Raw genomic sequence first — 13,623 nt, 5'->3', positions numbered from 1 at the left:
GATGTCAACTAGTTTGGCATGGTCACCGGTGAGTAAGTAGTAGTGACCGGTATGGGTGAAGTAAGACATATAATGATGTAAACCAATATGTTTGTAAGCAAACAAAAAGGTAGGTTACCGGTACACATGAAATGCATCATCTACCGGTAAAACAGGACCACCGACAAGGCAACACAAGCAAGCAAAAGAAGAACTAAATGTTGTGAACCGGTATATGCAGAGTAGTTTAATGATGTCGATAAATGGACTTAGTAGTTGGACCAGCATATTTGATGGAAGGCCAAGTTGATCCACCAATAGAGAAGAGGTCACCAGGTATGGAGGACCACCTGTGAAGTTAGGTTATACCGGTAAGGTGAGTTGAACCGGTAGTCAATCTTGGTCAGTGAAGGATGTCAAACCGACATAGCAAACCAAGCATAGGTGGATGTTGACAAGGATGACAGGTGGAAACCAGGTGGCGATCACGAAGAGGTCGGTGAAGTATTCATCAATGTAATAGTCAACAAGCAATTCGACTTTAATGAAGAACCCACAAAGCATGGGAGGATGGCAAAATGTTGCGGCTCGAGGAAGACAAGGTGGCAAGATGATTGAACTGACCCTGCAAGAAGATCTAATCTTTGTACCCGCTTTCCAAAGGAAACAGTCGAGCCATTAATGGCGTTTGACAGAGAAACGAAGAAAAGCATGTCACAAACATCCTAAAATAGAAAACGCACATCGAAAAGAAAGGAGATGGCAGTGTTGTTTGGTGTGATGCAGATCACCATTCTAGAAAAGCAGTTCGGATCAAATCTAATACGGATTGAGTTGGTGAAGGTTACACCTAACACGACACCGTTTGAATGCTTCTTTGGTGGGAACCATAAAAGATAAATATGTCAACTTGAGATTGAAATGTTTAGATGCTAGATGCGAGGTGTGAGAGAGAAGTGAGCCTAAGCAAGAAGAAAGACTATCTGCCTTAGAGTAATTTCTCAGAGAGTTACAGTGTGTGTTAGCAGGCTGAACCAGTGAGAGGGTCTAACCAGTAGAGACAAAGTAACTAGCAAATTGTTGCAGTTCTAACAGTCAAGCGAACCAGTAAGGAGTGATTGGTTAGGAAGGCATCCAAGAGTGACACTGTGAAGTGTGAGGCTGAGAGAGAGAGAGAGAGAAGAGAGGTTGGGAGTAACCGATGAGTGATCAGAGAGAGTAATCTGATAACCGGCAATATGAGAACCAGTGAAGAAGAGGAGGTTATTAACCGATAGAAATCAATTGATCAGGTGTTGCAGAACTCATTTGCAACTAGATGCTATCACTGTATTAAAATTGTATTTTATCACATTACACTAAGTTGGTGCTTAGTGCAGGGGTTGGCGCTCCTTGGGTTGGTGCCCTAAATCAGTAGGGATTGGTGCTCCTTGGGTTGGTGCCCTAAATCATTGTAATTTGTTATTTCATTGTGAGGTTTGATTGGAGCAGTAGACTCCAGCAGCATTTATCGCCAAGGTTTTCCCATATTGGGTTTTCCTCGTACATTTAGTGTTGTGGGTTATGCATTTGTGTGTTTGGCTCTTTTGATATCCACTCTTATCTTGCCGGTTTGATTGTTTAGTGTTTAGGTTGTTAACCAGTACTCAAGGATTGGTTTATAAGGAAAAGACTCAGTGGTACATTGTGTTCAACAATATGCTATTGTGAGGCAAGGAGAATCAACTATATATGCAGTGAAGTAAACCTTGATCTAGCATCATATACATGCAAGTAAAATAACTCTATCATAGCACATAAATATGTAGACATTATTAAGTCAACCCAAGATAGGGTTTTGAAACACATTTATTATACAAATCATACACCTAATTAGGAGAGGGACCAAAGACATCAAGAAACAAGGCATCGTAGATACACATTCATACTAATCAAACCATTAGAGATATCATCATGAATATGATTTGGTGGAGATGAGGTTATCATGATAGATTGCATACAAAGGAGTATCATCATGAATTAAATTTTGTGCATCCATCATGAATGAAGATAAAGGACAAAAATGATGCCTTACAAATTATTTTAAGGTATATCTAATATACACAATGCAACAAATTTTGACCCTAAATTAATATTGATTTGAGATTAGTAAATATAAAAGAAAGGTTTAGAAAGTGTCAATTCTTAATCAATTTTGAGATGTTAATATGGTTTATTTGACTATATGCAACAATTGAATATAGAAGTTTATAATATAATATCCTAGCTAAAGAATTTCATTGACCTGATTTTGTTGCATGTTTGTTTATAGATGCAACCATGCATGGTTATGTACTAGTGTGCAATGATCCTTTCTATTGTGATATGATCCTCTCATTTGTTGTTGTAAACTACCCAATGCATGCTAGTGAAGTCATTTTCTTTAAGGACCCAATGGTGGTAAAAATCACCTTGAGGGGTCTATTATAAGAGGGTTGAAGTCTGAAGTTATTTCACTTGGAGCTAGACCCCTTCAATCACTTTCAAAAGATTAGAAGATGTGATATAAATGTAGTGTATTCATTTAGTATCTAGATCAAGGTTAGTGCACTGTCATGTGCTTCAATACTCCTGATTCGATATTTACTTTTGATAATTACCATATGTGTAGGATACGAATTATCTTTAAATATGACATTCTAGGTGCTAAGTTCATATATCTTAGCAAGCAAGTTAGCACAAAACAATCCAAATAGCCACAAGGGTTATCTCGAGATGGCTAAAAAGCATGTTTGAATTTGAAGGATGTGAAAACAAACACAATTCACTCTAGGGGGAAGAATTGCACTTGCGATCCATTGTAAGATGAGAAAATAAGTATGATTTAGAATAGGTCCAACTCATTAGAGCTAGAAAGTTGATGTTGAATAGATTTTCTAAATGTTCTATGTATGAAAATAAATTCAATAAGCAATAAAATTGTATATCATAGAATAATATATTGGAGGGTATAAATCAAAGAATCTGAAAACTAAATTTAATAGTAATAATCAATTATAGTATGCCACAATAAATATAAATCTATAGTTGGGATCCTTTTTATAAATCCCTAGGATCCTTCATTGTACATTGTAGTTGAAGTAGTTGTTTTTATGTTTCCCCAATAGTTAGTCAACGGTCTAGAGATCAGAGGTAGGGATGAATTAAAACTGTGTAAAAATAGTGTCCCTTAACTTTTCATTTAAACCTTTGCCAACATGGAGATAAAGCTCAATTCACTTGCACCAAGATAGTGCCCTCCAAACATGACATTCAACTATAAATTTGTGCCACAAAAAAATTATTTTTTATCGACACATCTAAAATGTTAATTGTTTCTTCTAAATCCAACTTGACATGTAAGAAAAATAAAGCTACATAATGCCTCTATTTATCAAGAACGCTAGATAACTTGTTGAAACTTCTGTGCATTTGCAGCACTAATAGTAGAAACCTTTATATTTAAACTTGAGATCCACCGTCTTGTATTGATTGATCCATAAATAAGGTATGCTAATTATCCATGTTAATTCTCTTTGAATTAAGAAGAGATTGGGGAAGACAATTTTCTCTAGCTACCTATCCTTTAATGTTTCAAATAACTTCAATCAACACCTTATCACCAACAATCATCCTCACCCTCTTTATGAACATATCTCTGCTCATTCTTCCTACCTTCTACCCAGTGTATAGATGTTCTAATAATTTAGTTTTTCAATAGTAAATCCATAAATGGCATGTGACTCGAGCTATTGATGATTAAAGAGCAAATAAATAAATTGACAAGGATTATGAAGGACAAAAATATGAACAATCAAAGACACCAAAATTTATAGTGGTTCACCATAAAAGACTACATCCACTTCAAAGCAAGGGAGAACATTATATTATATCTTTGTTTCATTATACATACAACAACACTATTTATTCTAGCAACTAATTACTATATTATTATAATATGCAATCATAATTATATGTCTTCATAGAATGTGAAAGGACAGCAACTAAAGGAAGACCAACTGACAGTCTATTGGGCTTCATCTACCAACAATCTCCCACTTGAAATCAAACCAAAATTACAACGAGGCTGCTTAGAGATGCTCCCCTACCTCAAGCCTAATGTCACATCTTAACCTCGAGAAGCTTTGCAAGACTTAAGCTTCTCCAAATTTTGTTCAAGAACACTTTGAATAAATCTTTTCCAAGCTATATCATGTTGAACAAAACCTAGCAGCTGAACATCATGAAGATCATCTTGTTCTTATGTATAGCACAGTCCTATGTACAGTATTTGATCCTTAATTGCTCCAAATGCTTTCTCCCTCACAAGTCCAGCCTTGCCTAACTTAACTGATATCAATTCCTGAAACCTCGAAAATATTGGTCCACATGTTGCAGTTACAATCAACTCCAATTCCACTCCACCAACCCATTTCACTATTGGCAAGCCCCGGTACATCAACAAATGCCTCATCATCCAAACCCCAATAATGGATGACAAGAATTGCTCCTTTAATCTATGATTTTGTTCCCAACTCCTTGCCAATTTTCACATTGTTCATCCCAATATCCTCTTTCACCTCAATCTTGCTCATACTAGGGAGGGTGGCCTAAATGATGTGGGCATCGATGCTTCTCCCACCAGTTAATATATGTATAGGTCATGGAAATTCATTGAGAAATATATAAATCACCAGAATTTACAGTCGTTGCCTTCAAAGGCCTCTGAATACCATCAATAATATTACCCAAAATTCCAAGTCCAAGCTTTACCAATAGCAGCTTGTGTGTCCACAAGACGTTGTCATTGACCATTAAACCAAACAGTCTCTTCATAAACTTGTGAAGTGGTCATCCGGCTTTAATTCTCCCTCCATCTTGACTCTCTTCACTTCTCCAAGCTCCGGAACTGGCTTTGGCTCTTTAATTTCCATGGCCATGGCGAACACCTCAGAAGCAGGTGGGATCTCCGTTCGGGTGAAATTTTGGTTTCGAAAAACACCTCTCATTTTGTTCATTTTTTCTCTAAATGTTTCTCTATTAGATCTTCTAGAACCCGCAATACTTCCCTTCCACCACATGGGAATTCATTCTCCTTCAAATCAATCTGCAGATCACTTTTAGATTTTCCCTCATTTTCCAATACATTTATTGGCGAATCTACACCTCCTCCAACCTTGGCAACCACAACACTATCAGATGCCAACATGTGAAGGTATTCCTTACTAAAGGCTTCCAAGAATCACTCACCCAATGATTTGATACTAATTGTTGATAATTAAAGAGTAAATAAATAAATTGACAAATGCTTATGAAAGTCAAAAACACAAACAATCAGAAACGCCAAAATTCATAGTGGTTTATTACAAAAGACTACATCCACTTTAAGGAAGGGAAGAACGTTATATTATATCTATGTTTTGTTATACACACAACAACAATTTTATTCTCTCAGCTAAAAGCTATGTTATTACAATATGTCCAATGTCTTCGTAGAATGTAAAAGGGCAGCAGTTGAAGGAAGACCAATGGGCAGTCTATTGGGCTTCAACTACCAACACGAACTAGGCATCCAGGCAAACTCTCTTCTAGGCACACTCGTTTTCTTTGTTGGCGTTTGTGCAAGGTTCCATCTCAGAATCAAAAAATGCAATAAGTACTTGAGCATAGTACAAATCACTCATATTTTTGCAAATATAAAAAGTTTTGTATAAAACAAGTTGCCTTTAAAGTTGAATGTTGGAGATAATAAAGAAATCGATTGTGCATTTTATGGGTGGTGTAGACATTTATGCAAGCTCACTTCACAAACTCTAAAATAAACAAACTATTTGAGATGATCAATAGAACTGCAACTAAAAATATGCAATCAATCTCTTTCCACGAAATTGTATGTTATACACTCCTTTGCTTCACTTTTTCCATTGTTCTTCCATGTTTGTTTCTTTGTTGTGGGAACATTATATTTAATTAGATTCCCAACACACTTTTTATGATGTGCAATAGAAGTTAATTCTTCACTAAATAATTCAGTTGCCAACTTTTCCTCATCAACTTCAAAAGCTTTTCATGCCCGCTTGAGCTCCTCATTCATTGTAAGCAGCCCCATACAAACTAAGGCAACTACAACTTTACAACAATGGAGGCAAACGACAGCTACAACTTTACGACAACGGAAAAAATGACTATTGGCTAATTTATCGGTGTGTGATACTATTCCAATGTACCCCACCTATAAAAGCCTATCAGATAATAAACTAATTAATCTATCAAATATTTAACTCTTGAATTCAATAATTAATTTATCAGTATAAGTCAATTAAATTTAAAACTTAGATGAGGCTTATCAAATATTTAACTCTTGAATTCAATAATTAATTTATCATTGTAAGTCAATTAAATTTAAAACTAAGATGAGGCATAAAAGCCTCACAACATCCTATCAATTCAATGCCCTACAATTTGACTAGTACTGGACCTTCATCTTTATTGAGGTTCTTCTCATGACACAAATTTATTGATTTTCCTTTTATGTAATTGCATTACATGAGATCACTTTCACATCCTTCGACATATCACTTCTGACCTAACTTTAATTATTCTTTGTCTCACCAATGTAATTAGTGTCATGGTCACCCCACTTATTATGGTAAACTCTACCTTGGAAGCTTTTATTTTTACAATCTTTTGCCTTCTAGTGTTTGATTTTTGTCATTGATTAACCTTGGATATGTAAATTACTAAAAAACATTATTCTACTCAACATTTGAATGTAGCGTACTTGGCATGAAAATGCCTTTCACTATACAAGAAAGATTCGAACGAATAGCTGGTTAGATGCATATGACATGAATCGAAGTACACGTGATTACAACATGACAAGAAGGTTGTTGTACCTAATGGCATCCAATATTTGGTCTTAAATCAATCTCTAATTTTAATATATCAAGGTTGATAATGTAAATAAGAAATGTATGTAGTAGTAAAACATTTGAAATCAATTTGCCTTAAAAGTTTCTAGGAACAAGTGAGTCAGTGAAAGCTTACCTAGGTGAGCAAACATAAATAGGTAGTCATGTTCTTCAAGTTAAATTTGTAAACGATGCAAACCACAAAAGTCATAATCCAATGGTAGAAACAAACTATATTAACAATCCCAGACCAAATTAATTTTCTACTATGAAAACAAAGCATCAATGAAAAGTAACAAATTAAATTTCGAAATATTGTTAGCTGTAATAGTACTTTTTGTAATCTTATACATAAAGGCTGATCATATGCTCCTACAGATGTGTGATCCCCCATTAAAAATTTAATTGAGAACATGTTCATGTGAAAAATGGCAATTAATTTTGTATCAAGAAAAGCCATTAATATATTATTTTATAATAAATTACAGGAAACCAAAAATACAATTGTTCACCCACCTTGGATCTATCCACAAATGTTGCAAGATCATTCTTTTATGTTACCATGTTTCAAACCTTTCAATAAAGTCTATCAACCCTCCAAATATCAGTGAAAATATTAAAAAATACTTAGGTAGAGATGATACATAAAGGTTGTTTTGTTTTATAATAGGAAACCAAAAATATAATTGTTCACCCACCTTGGATCTATCCACAAATATTGCAAGATCATTCTTTTATGTTACCATGTTTGAATCCTTTCAATAAAGTCTATCAACCCTAAAAATATCAGTGAAAATATTAAAAAACTACTTAAGTAGAGATGATACATAAAGGTTGTTTTGTTTCAAACATAGATGAGATTTCCTATTCTTAAAGCCACTTTTCAGCCTCACATAACTTCTTAAGGAAGGAATGCTTACAAAAAAGAGATACACTATAGTAGAATTTTCAATTATCAGTTATATCACAATAGTCATCTTGTATGTTGCCATAATCTGCTATAATCCATTATCTAATGAGTTTATTTAAAGCAACAAAATAAAGAGTCAATTACAAAAAAGAAAAGAAATTAGTCCAGAACTAACACCAATAGTTGGCATAAACTGCTACATACAGTAACATAAAACCTATACACTCCCTGAGGAATGACTAAATCGAATCCAACTTCTCAATGCATTTGTTAAATAGAAGAAGATGTGACACTGGCATTCAGAAGATCACTTGAAGTGATGTGTAAAATGATCCTGCAAAGCAACAAATGGCATCTAGATTAGTTCACCCAAAAATGATGACAATATAGTAGGCAACTGTATATCTTACTGTTTGAAGACTTACAGTAGGGGACTATCTTCCAGAGCTGATTCTCCCCCTTCTTCCACTCCCAAAGAACTAAAGGGTTGCCATCTTTGATGCCTCCTGATTTCTTATCCCCATGAAAAGCATCCACATTTAAACGAATATTGTTAACTTGTCTCAATGTTCTGTATCCTTGGCCCATATCCTCACTCATGGTCCATAGAATAGACTCATCGAAGGTGTCTGGTCGATATTCTGTCAAAAGAACCTGGCAGCGTTCATCTAAATAATTACTTGACATAATATTTCCCTGTACCAAAAATTAATATCTTTGTTCTTCTAGTATTAAATTTAAAATTCTTCCATTCATTATTCTGGACTGGAATTGCAATGGTAAAGATTCACTTCCAACAATGTCAATATCAAAATCCTAGGGAAAACCTGCAATAAGTGCTTGATAACAAATGCATTATTTATTAATGCACATGCATGTTATGCTCTTTAGAGTATAGAAGGGCTGCTAATACACATCTGTACAGTTTTATGTCTATCAAAACTATAATATGCCATCTAAAACCACCTCTTTATAATTGAAGAAACTCTTGCTCCTCTATTAAAAATCAGAGCATTAATTCATATAATGAGAAAATTCAAATTGATTGTTCAGTTACTGTATATATATTCTTTTAGAAATTTTGGAGCAAGTGCGGGAAATAAATCATTTCCAAATCCTTATTGTAACAATCTGTGTGCAATCCCATTGGAAAGTCCCATACACCTCCTGCTCCAGTCACTCAATCTGCTATCGGCTTCAGTTCAGCTTCAGCCAAAATCATGTGGTGGCTGTTCAACATTTGGCTTCTCTGCCTTGTCATTCCATTGTTTCCTCTACACACATAGATGGGTTCTGTATGGAGGAATCCCCCTCCCCACTCTTCTTGTTCTAAGGGCTTGGATGACAATATTTCATGGACTGTTATATAAAGGCAGAAGAAAGGTCTTCCTAAATCTATCTCAGAATCTCATACTAGAATTATATGCCATTTGTAGGTTATCATTAGGGGTGCAAAGAATGGTGTCACAATGTGCAACAGATGGAATCTACTGCCTATACTTTGGAGTTGCCAAGTATATATGTCTAGAGAGATGGTAGTGATTGATCATACACGACTTCATATGTCGTGTCATGCCCTATCCTAAACCCTAGGGCAACCTTCATAATTCCTGGTCGCAGCATTCAAAAAACCCCAGCCAAACACTAGTTGTCCCTTAGTGTAGGCAAATAAATGTATGGGCCAACCCTAGGGAGGAGAAATCAGAATGTGGACCGACTCAGAAAAGAAATAAAGAATGAATATATAAAATGAGCATCTGCAGGGTTAAGGCTGTCTAGAATTTAAGAAGGTTAAATATTAATCAAATTGAAAGGGCCAACTAAGATATGAACAACGAATTAATTAATATTAAGATAAAAGCAATTGAATAAGACCAACCCAGATGCTCACCGACCCCATACTCAAAGACATATATATATGACCAATGCATAGGACAATTCCTAAACCTGCACCAGTATACAGCAATCCATGGATTAAGGCATTGATTATTATAAATGATTAGCAGAATAAGGCAGCAATCTGTTTGTGAATAAGAAAGAACTCCTTAAGGTAGCAAATGATTGATATCTCCGCACAATGAACAGAAACCAATCCTTAGATGTCATGCCCCCCTCAATCTAACATTGAATAAACAATAAAATGAAATTGTCTTACAAGTTGTAAGACTTCGCAATTATAAGAATTGAACAATCCACACCAGCCATGAAGAATGAAAGATGTTATAATGAATTGTTTACACTTTCCATTGTCCGCAATTTCACACTTGTTGACCAGCGAATTGCTAAATATAAGGAATATCATTAAAAGGTGGTTCAGTTACCTTAAGGGATATTGTTAAGGAAGGATTCATTAAGACCAAACAATGCAATTAAAAACCAGTAGTTAAATATGTGAATTAAAAACTAGTAGTTAAATATGTGAAAGGTAGCGACTAAAGAAGGAAAAGATGCCTCTTGCAAACAGTGAAAAAGTTGGAAAGGTCATGACTGCCCAACATCAATCGAAGGATATAAAGGACCATTCCTGCATTCCAGAACAAGGCATCGAAGGAATCAGATTTGGCATTCTATAAGATATTGAAAATACATACCAGTTCGATTCAATACTATAGTTTGATATGACATTTCTGTATATGACATAGTAAATACTGTATACATGTGTATATATCTCTGCATACTATCAACTAACCATACATTGCTGTTTATGACTGCTTATATAGCATAGTAAATATTATTTGTATCTGCTCACTACTGATTAATGATTTGCTGTTACTTATGTCTGATTATCATATGTAAAACACATGCAAAATACTGGAATTCTTTACATGTTCTGAATGATTATTAAAGTCAGCCATAGTAGAGGAAATGAGGGATTACAAGCGGGGTACAGCGATGGGGTACTCTTCTAGGTACGCCACCTCATGGTGGTGACCAAATGGTTCATGAGGGCAAGGGGGTACAAAGGGTAGTGCCTTTGGGCTCAGAAGAGATGGGCTTGCGGGGCACCCTGTTGTGTCTATCATGGTAAATTAACACACCAAGAAGTCCAATCATAGGAAGTGGGAAATGGATGGAAAGACGAGAGGGAACAGTTGTGTGACACCTCGTATGGATGCCATAGACCACATGAGGCTAAGAGGGATGGTATATCCGCTCTTGGGCCCAGGGTAGAGGACCCAGGACACCCTATCAAAGTCACCTTATCCTAGCTCTCCTATGGTTGAGCTTCCCCAAACATACTTAAGATATCTTATGATTAAATTGATATTTCTGATATATGCTTAATGTTTCTTAATTAAGAACTGTTTTATGAATTATTGTTGTAAATGGTTCCTAACCTGTTTTGCAGGTTTTCAATCAGGTGAAAGATATTTCTAACCCTGCTCTTGCTCATTAGGAATTGTGTTTTAGGGCAAAATTAGGGTATTCACAAAAAGAGGACATTACATTAGATCAGCAATTACTAGGAGAAATAGTAGAATGACAACGATTCCCCTTTTAAGGAGGAGCATTGACTAATATTTAGGGAGACAACATCATAACAATTGATGACTAATAATTAAAGGCACTTAAAGCAGTGATTAGTTCAAATTGTGAAGGGACGTTATTGAGAAAGGGTGTGACCCTCCTGTTGGTATAGCAACCACCAAGAGTTGTCTCTCTTCAAGAAACACGAGGATATAAAGGTAAGTGATCATCATAGAAGTACAAAAAACAAGATGGATCAGCACTTCAATAGAATCTGCAAACTCAATATATATCAGTGATCAGCAATATATATATATATATAGTAGTATGATATTTTGGTACGAAGAATAGTGCATTACACAATAGATTGGTTAATTTGTTAAATATCTTCATTTGATAAATAGAAAAATTCCAATTGCCTTTAATAAATGCATAATTAGTAATATATTAAGCATGCGTAACGACGATAAGATTTATTCAAGACCTACCACCATTAAACCATCCCATTATGGAGGGGAGATAGGATACATACAAGGAAGGCAAGCAGCATAAAGTCCATTCAAGTAGTGGTGACTCGAGAGGCACTGGCAGGTTCAGTTACAAGTGTCATTTTGTGCTTATGGGTTTGATGGACGGGTGTGCCTTGTATGATACCCCAGAGTACTTCAAGATGCGGGTAGGTTATTGGGGAAGACCTTAAGAAAATCCTAATCATATATTATATTTATTTTTTGATTGGTAAACGGCATAGCCAAGATATTTATATTGATAATTTGTCCATATACATAATAATGATTCTAGGTCCATCATTGCTCAAGAAAAAACAGAGCAGATTCATTTTTAGAAAGCAATTCTTCCTCTAAATAAATCTAAGAAACGAAAGAGTGTTTAGAGATACTTAAAAGGAGGCATCTGAAAGCATCTAAAGTCTACAGATTAAGGCCTATATTCTTTAAGCACCCTAATTCTTTTACATATTAGCCTAAATTCTTCAAAACAAAACAAAAACATTTCCAAAAAACAATTCATATCTGTATCAATCATTCATCCAGCCCTAGGCTGGAGCAACGACTCGAGCATTTCCACTTCCTCGCAGGTGACCCCTTCTTCTACCCGGCGCTCCCCTCCTCCCACGGCCATGGTCGCGTTGCTACGCACCCCGTTCGTTCATGGGTGGAAGAAAACCATTCAATATTGCAAAGTCCACTAACTCATCCTATCATTGTTCTCTGGGTCATCCTCCAAGAGCCACCATTTGAGAAATCTGATTGCAATTGCAGCGAATGCCCTGTGCTGCGTAAGAGCAGGCCCTTTAAGATCCAGGAGAAACAGATAGTAATTGATTACTTCCCCAAGGACAGAAAAGACAGTCATGTCTCCTGGACGAGGGATTCCAGAATCAAGTAGAGCACGATTCAGAACTGTTTGCAAGCCCCCTAAAACATCTTCATCAAACAATTCCCTTGTAATTGAAAGGACCTTCGCTTTATCAACCTGGTTATCAAGGAGGGATGTCATGAACCTTGAGGAAATATGAGTGTTGTCCCTTGAATATTCCTTCCCAGACAGGTGACCACTTCCCAGGATTAGCTTTACCGCCAAAATTATTGTCGGTTCTGGAATCCGAAGCAACCTTTTGAGTCTTAGGTCTGAAATGTCTCTGAAAGAGACTAGACGAGTTGTAGCAGTGAGGCAAATTGGGGTATCCGCCCCAAAACAGGAAATTGGCCACGGAAAAGCCCTCAAGATGAAACCGTATGTCTCTTCTTCCGCCATCATTTGAAAGAGGACCAAGGGTTGCTTAAGCTGAAAGGAAAACTCGAGGTCGAGAAGGCAAGAAGGGTGGAATGAATGACAACTAGGAAGCTGAAGCATGGAAATAATAACTGTCCTACATTCTCACACCTTTCAATAAGTCTTAAATGCAAAGAGCCTCAAGATGAGGAGCCCAATAGGGAGGTGGCAGGGGTACCTTCTTCCAGGCATTCAGAATTAAATCTCTGCCTTTGAGATAATGTAACCAAGATAACTCACGCACTCATCTTTATTTAGACGGCGTCCTCCTTGCTTTAAGACAGAGGTGGCGGATTTGAGTGACATCATAAATCTTTCCTTTATGCACGTGTTTTCGCTCATTAATTGAAATTTGACATCAGACACCGGCTATTTAGAGGTCATCTTTTAAGAGAAAAACATTTTATAGAGTCCTTTCCAGGTAGGACATGACTTGGCAAAGGAGCCAATAACTGCCAAATCAGTTGTTGCCATTCAAATATAAATTTGGTGGGAGTAATTTGATTCAAAAAGGGTAGCCGTTAGAAGAGGCAACAAGTACTA

General features: G+C 36.1%; 1 protein-coding gene across 1 annotated transcript in view; it reads right to left on the bottom strand.

Moving 5' to 3' along the window:
- Positions 1-7,679: 7,679 nt before the first annotated feature.
- Positions 7,680-13,623, bottom strand: part of LOC131073378 (ricin B-like lectin R40G3) — a 48,719-nt gene continuing 42,775 nt past the window's right edge. The window contains exons 3-4 of the mRNA XM_058009800.2: positions 8,244-8,472; positions 7,680-8,152 (exon numbers count right to left, since the gene is read on the bottom strand). Of these exons, the coding sequence (XP_057865783.2) occupies positions 8,151-8,152; positions 8,244-8,472 (231 nt within the window). The 3' untranslated portion in view covers positions 7,680-8,150. The remainder of the gene's footprint in view (positions 8,153-8,243; positions 8,473-13,623) is intronic.

This window comes from Cryptomeria japonica, chromosome 10 (assembly GCF_030272615.1).
Source record: "Cryptomeria japonica chromosome 10, Sugi_1.0, whole genome shotgun sequence".
In the NCBI taxonomy this organism is placed as follows: domain Eukaryota; kingdom Viridiplantae; phylum Streptophyta; class Pinopsida; order Cupressales; family Cupressaceae; genus Cryptomeria; species Cryptomeria japonica.
This window is presented reverse-complemented; position numbering and strand designations above follow the sequence as displayed.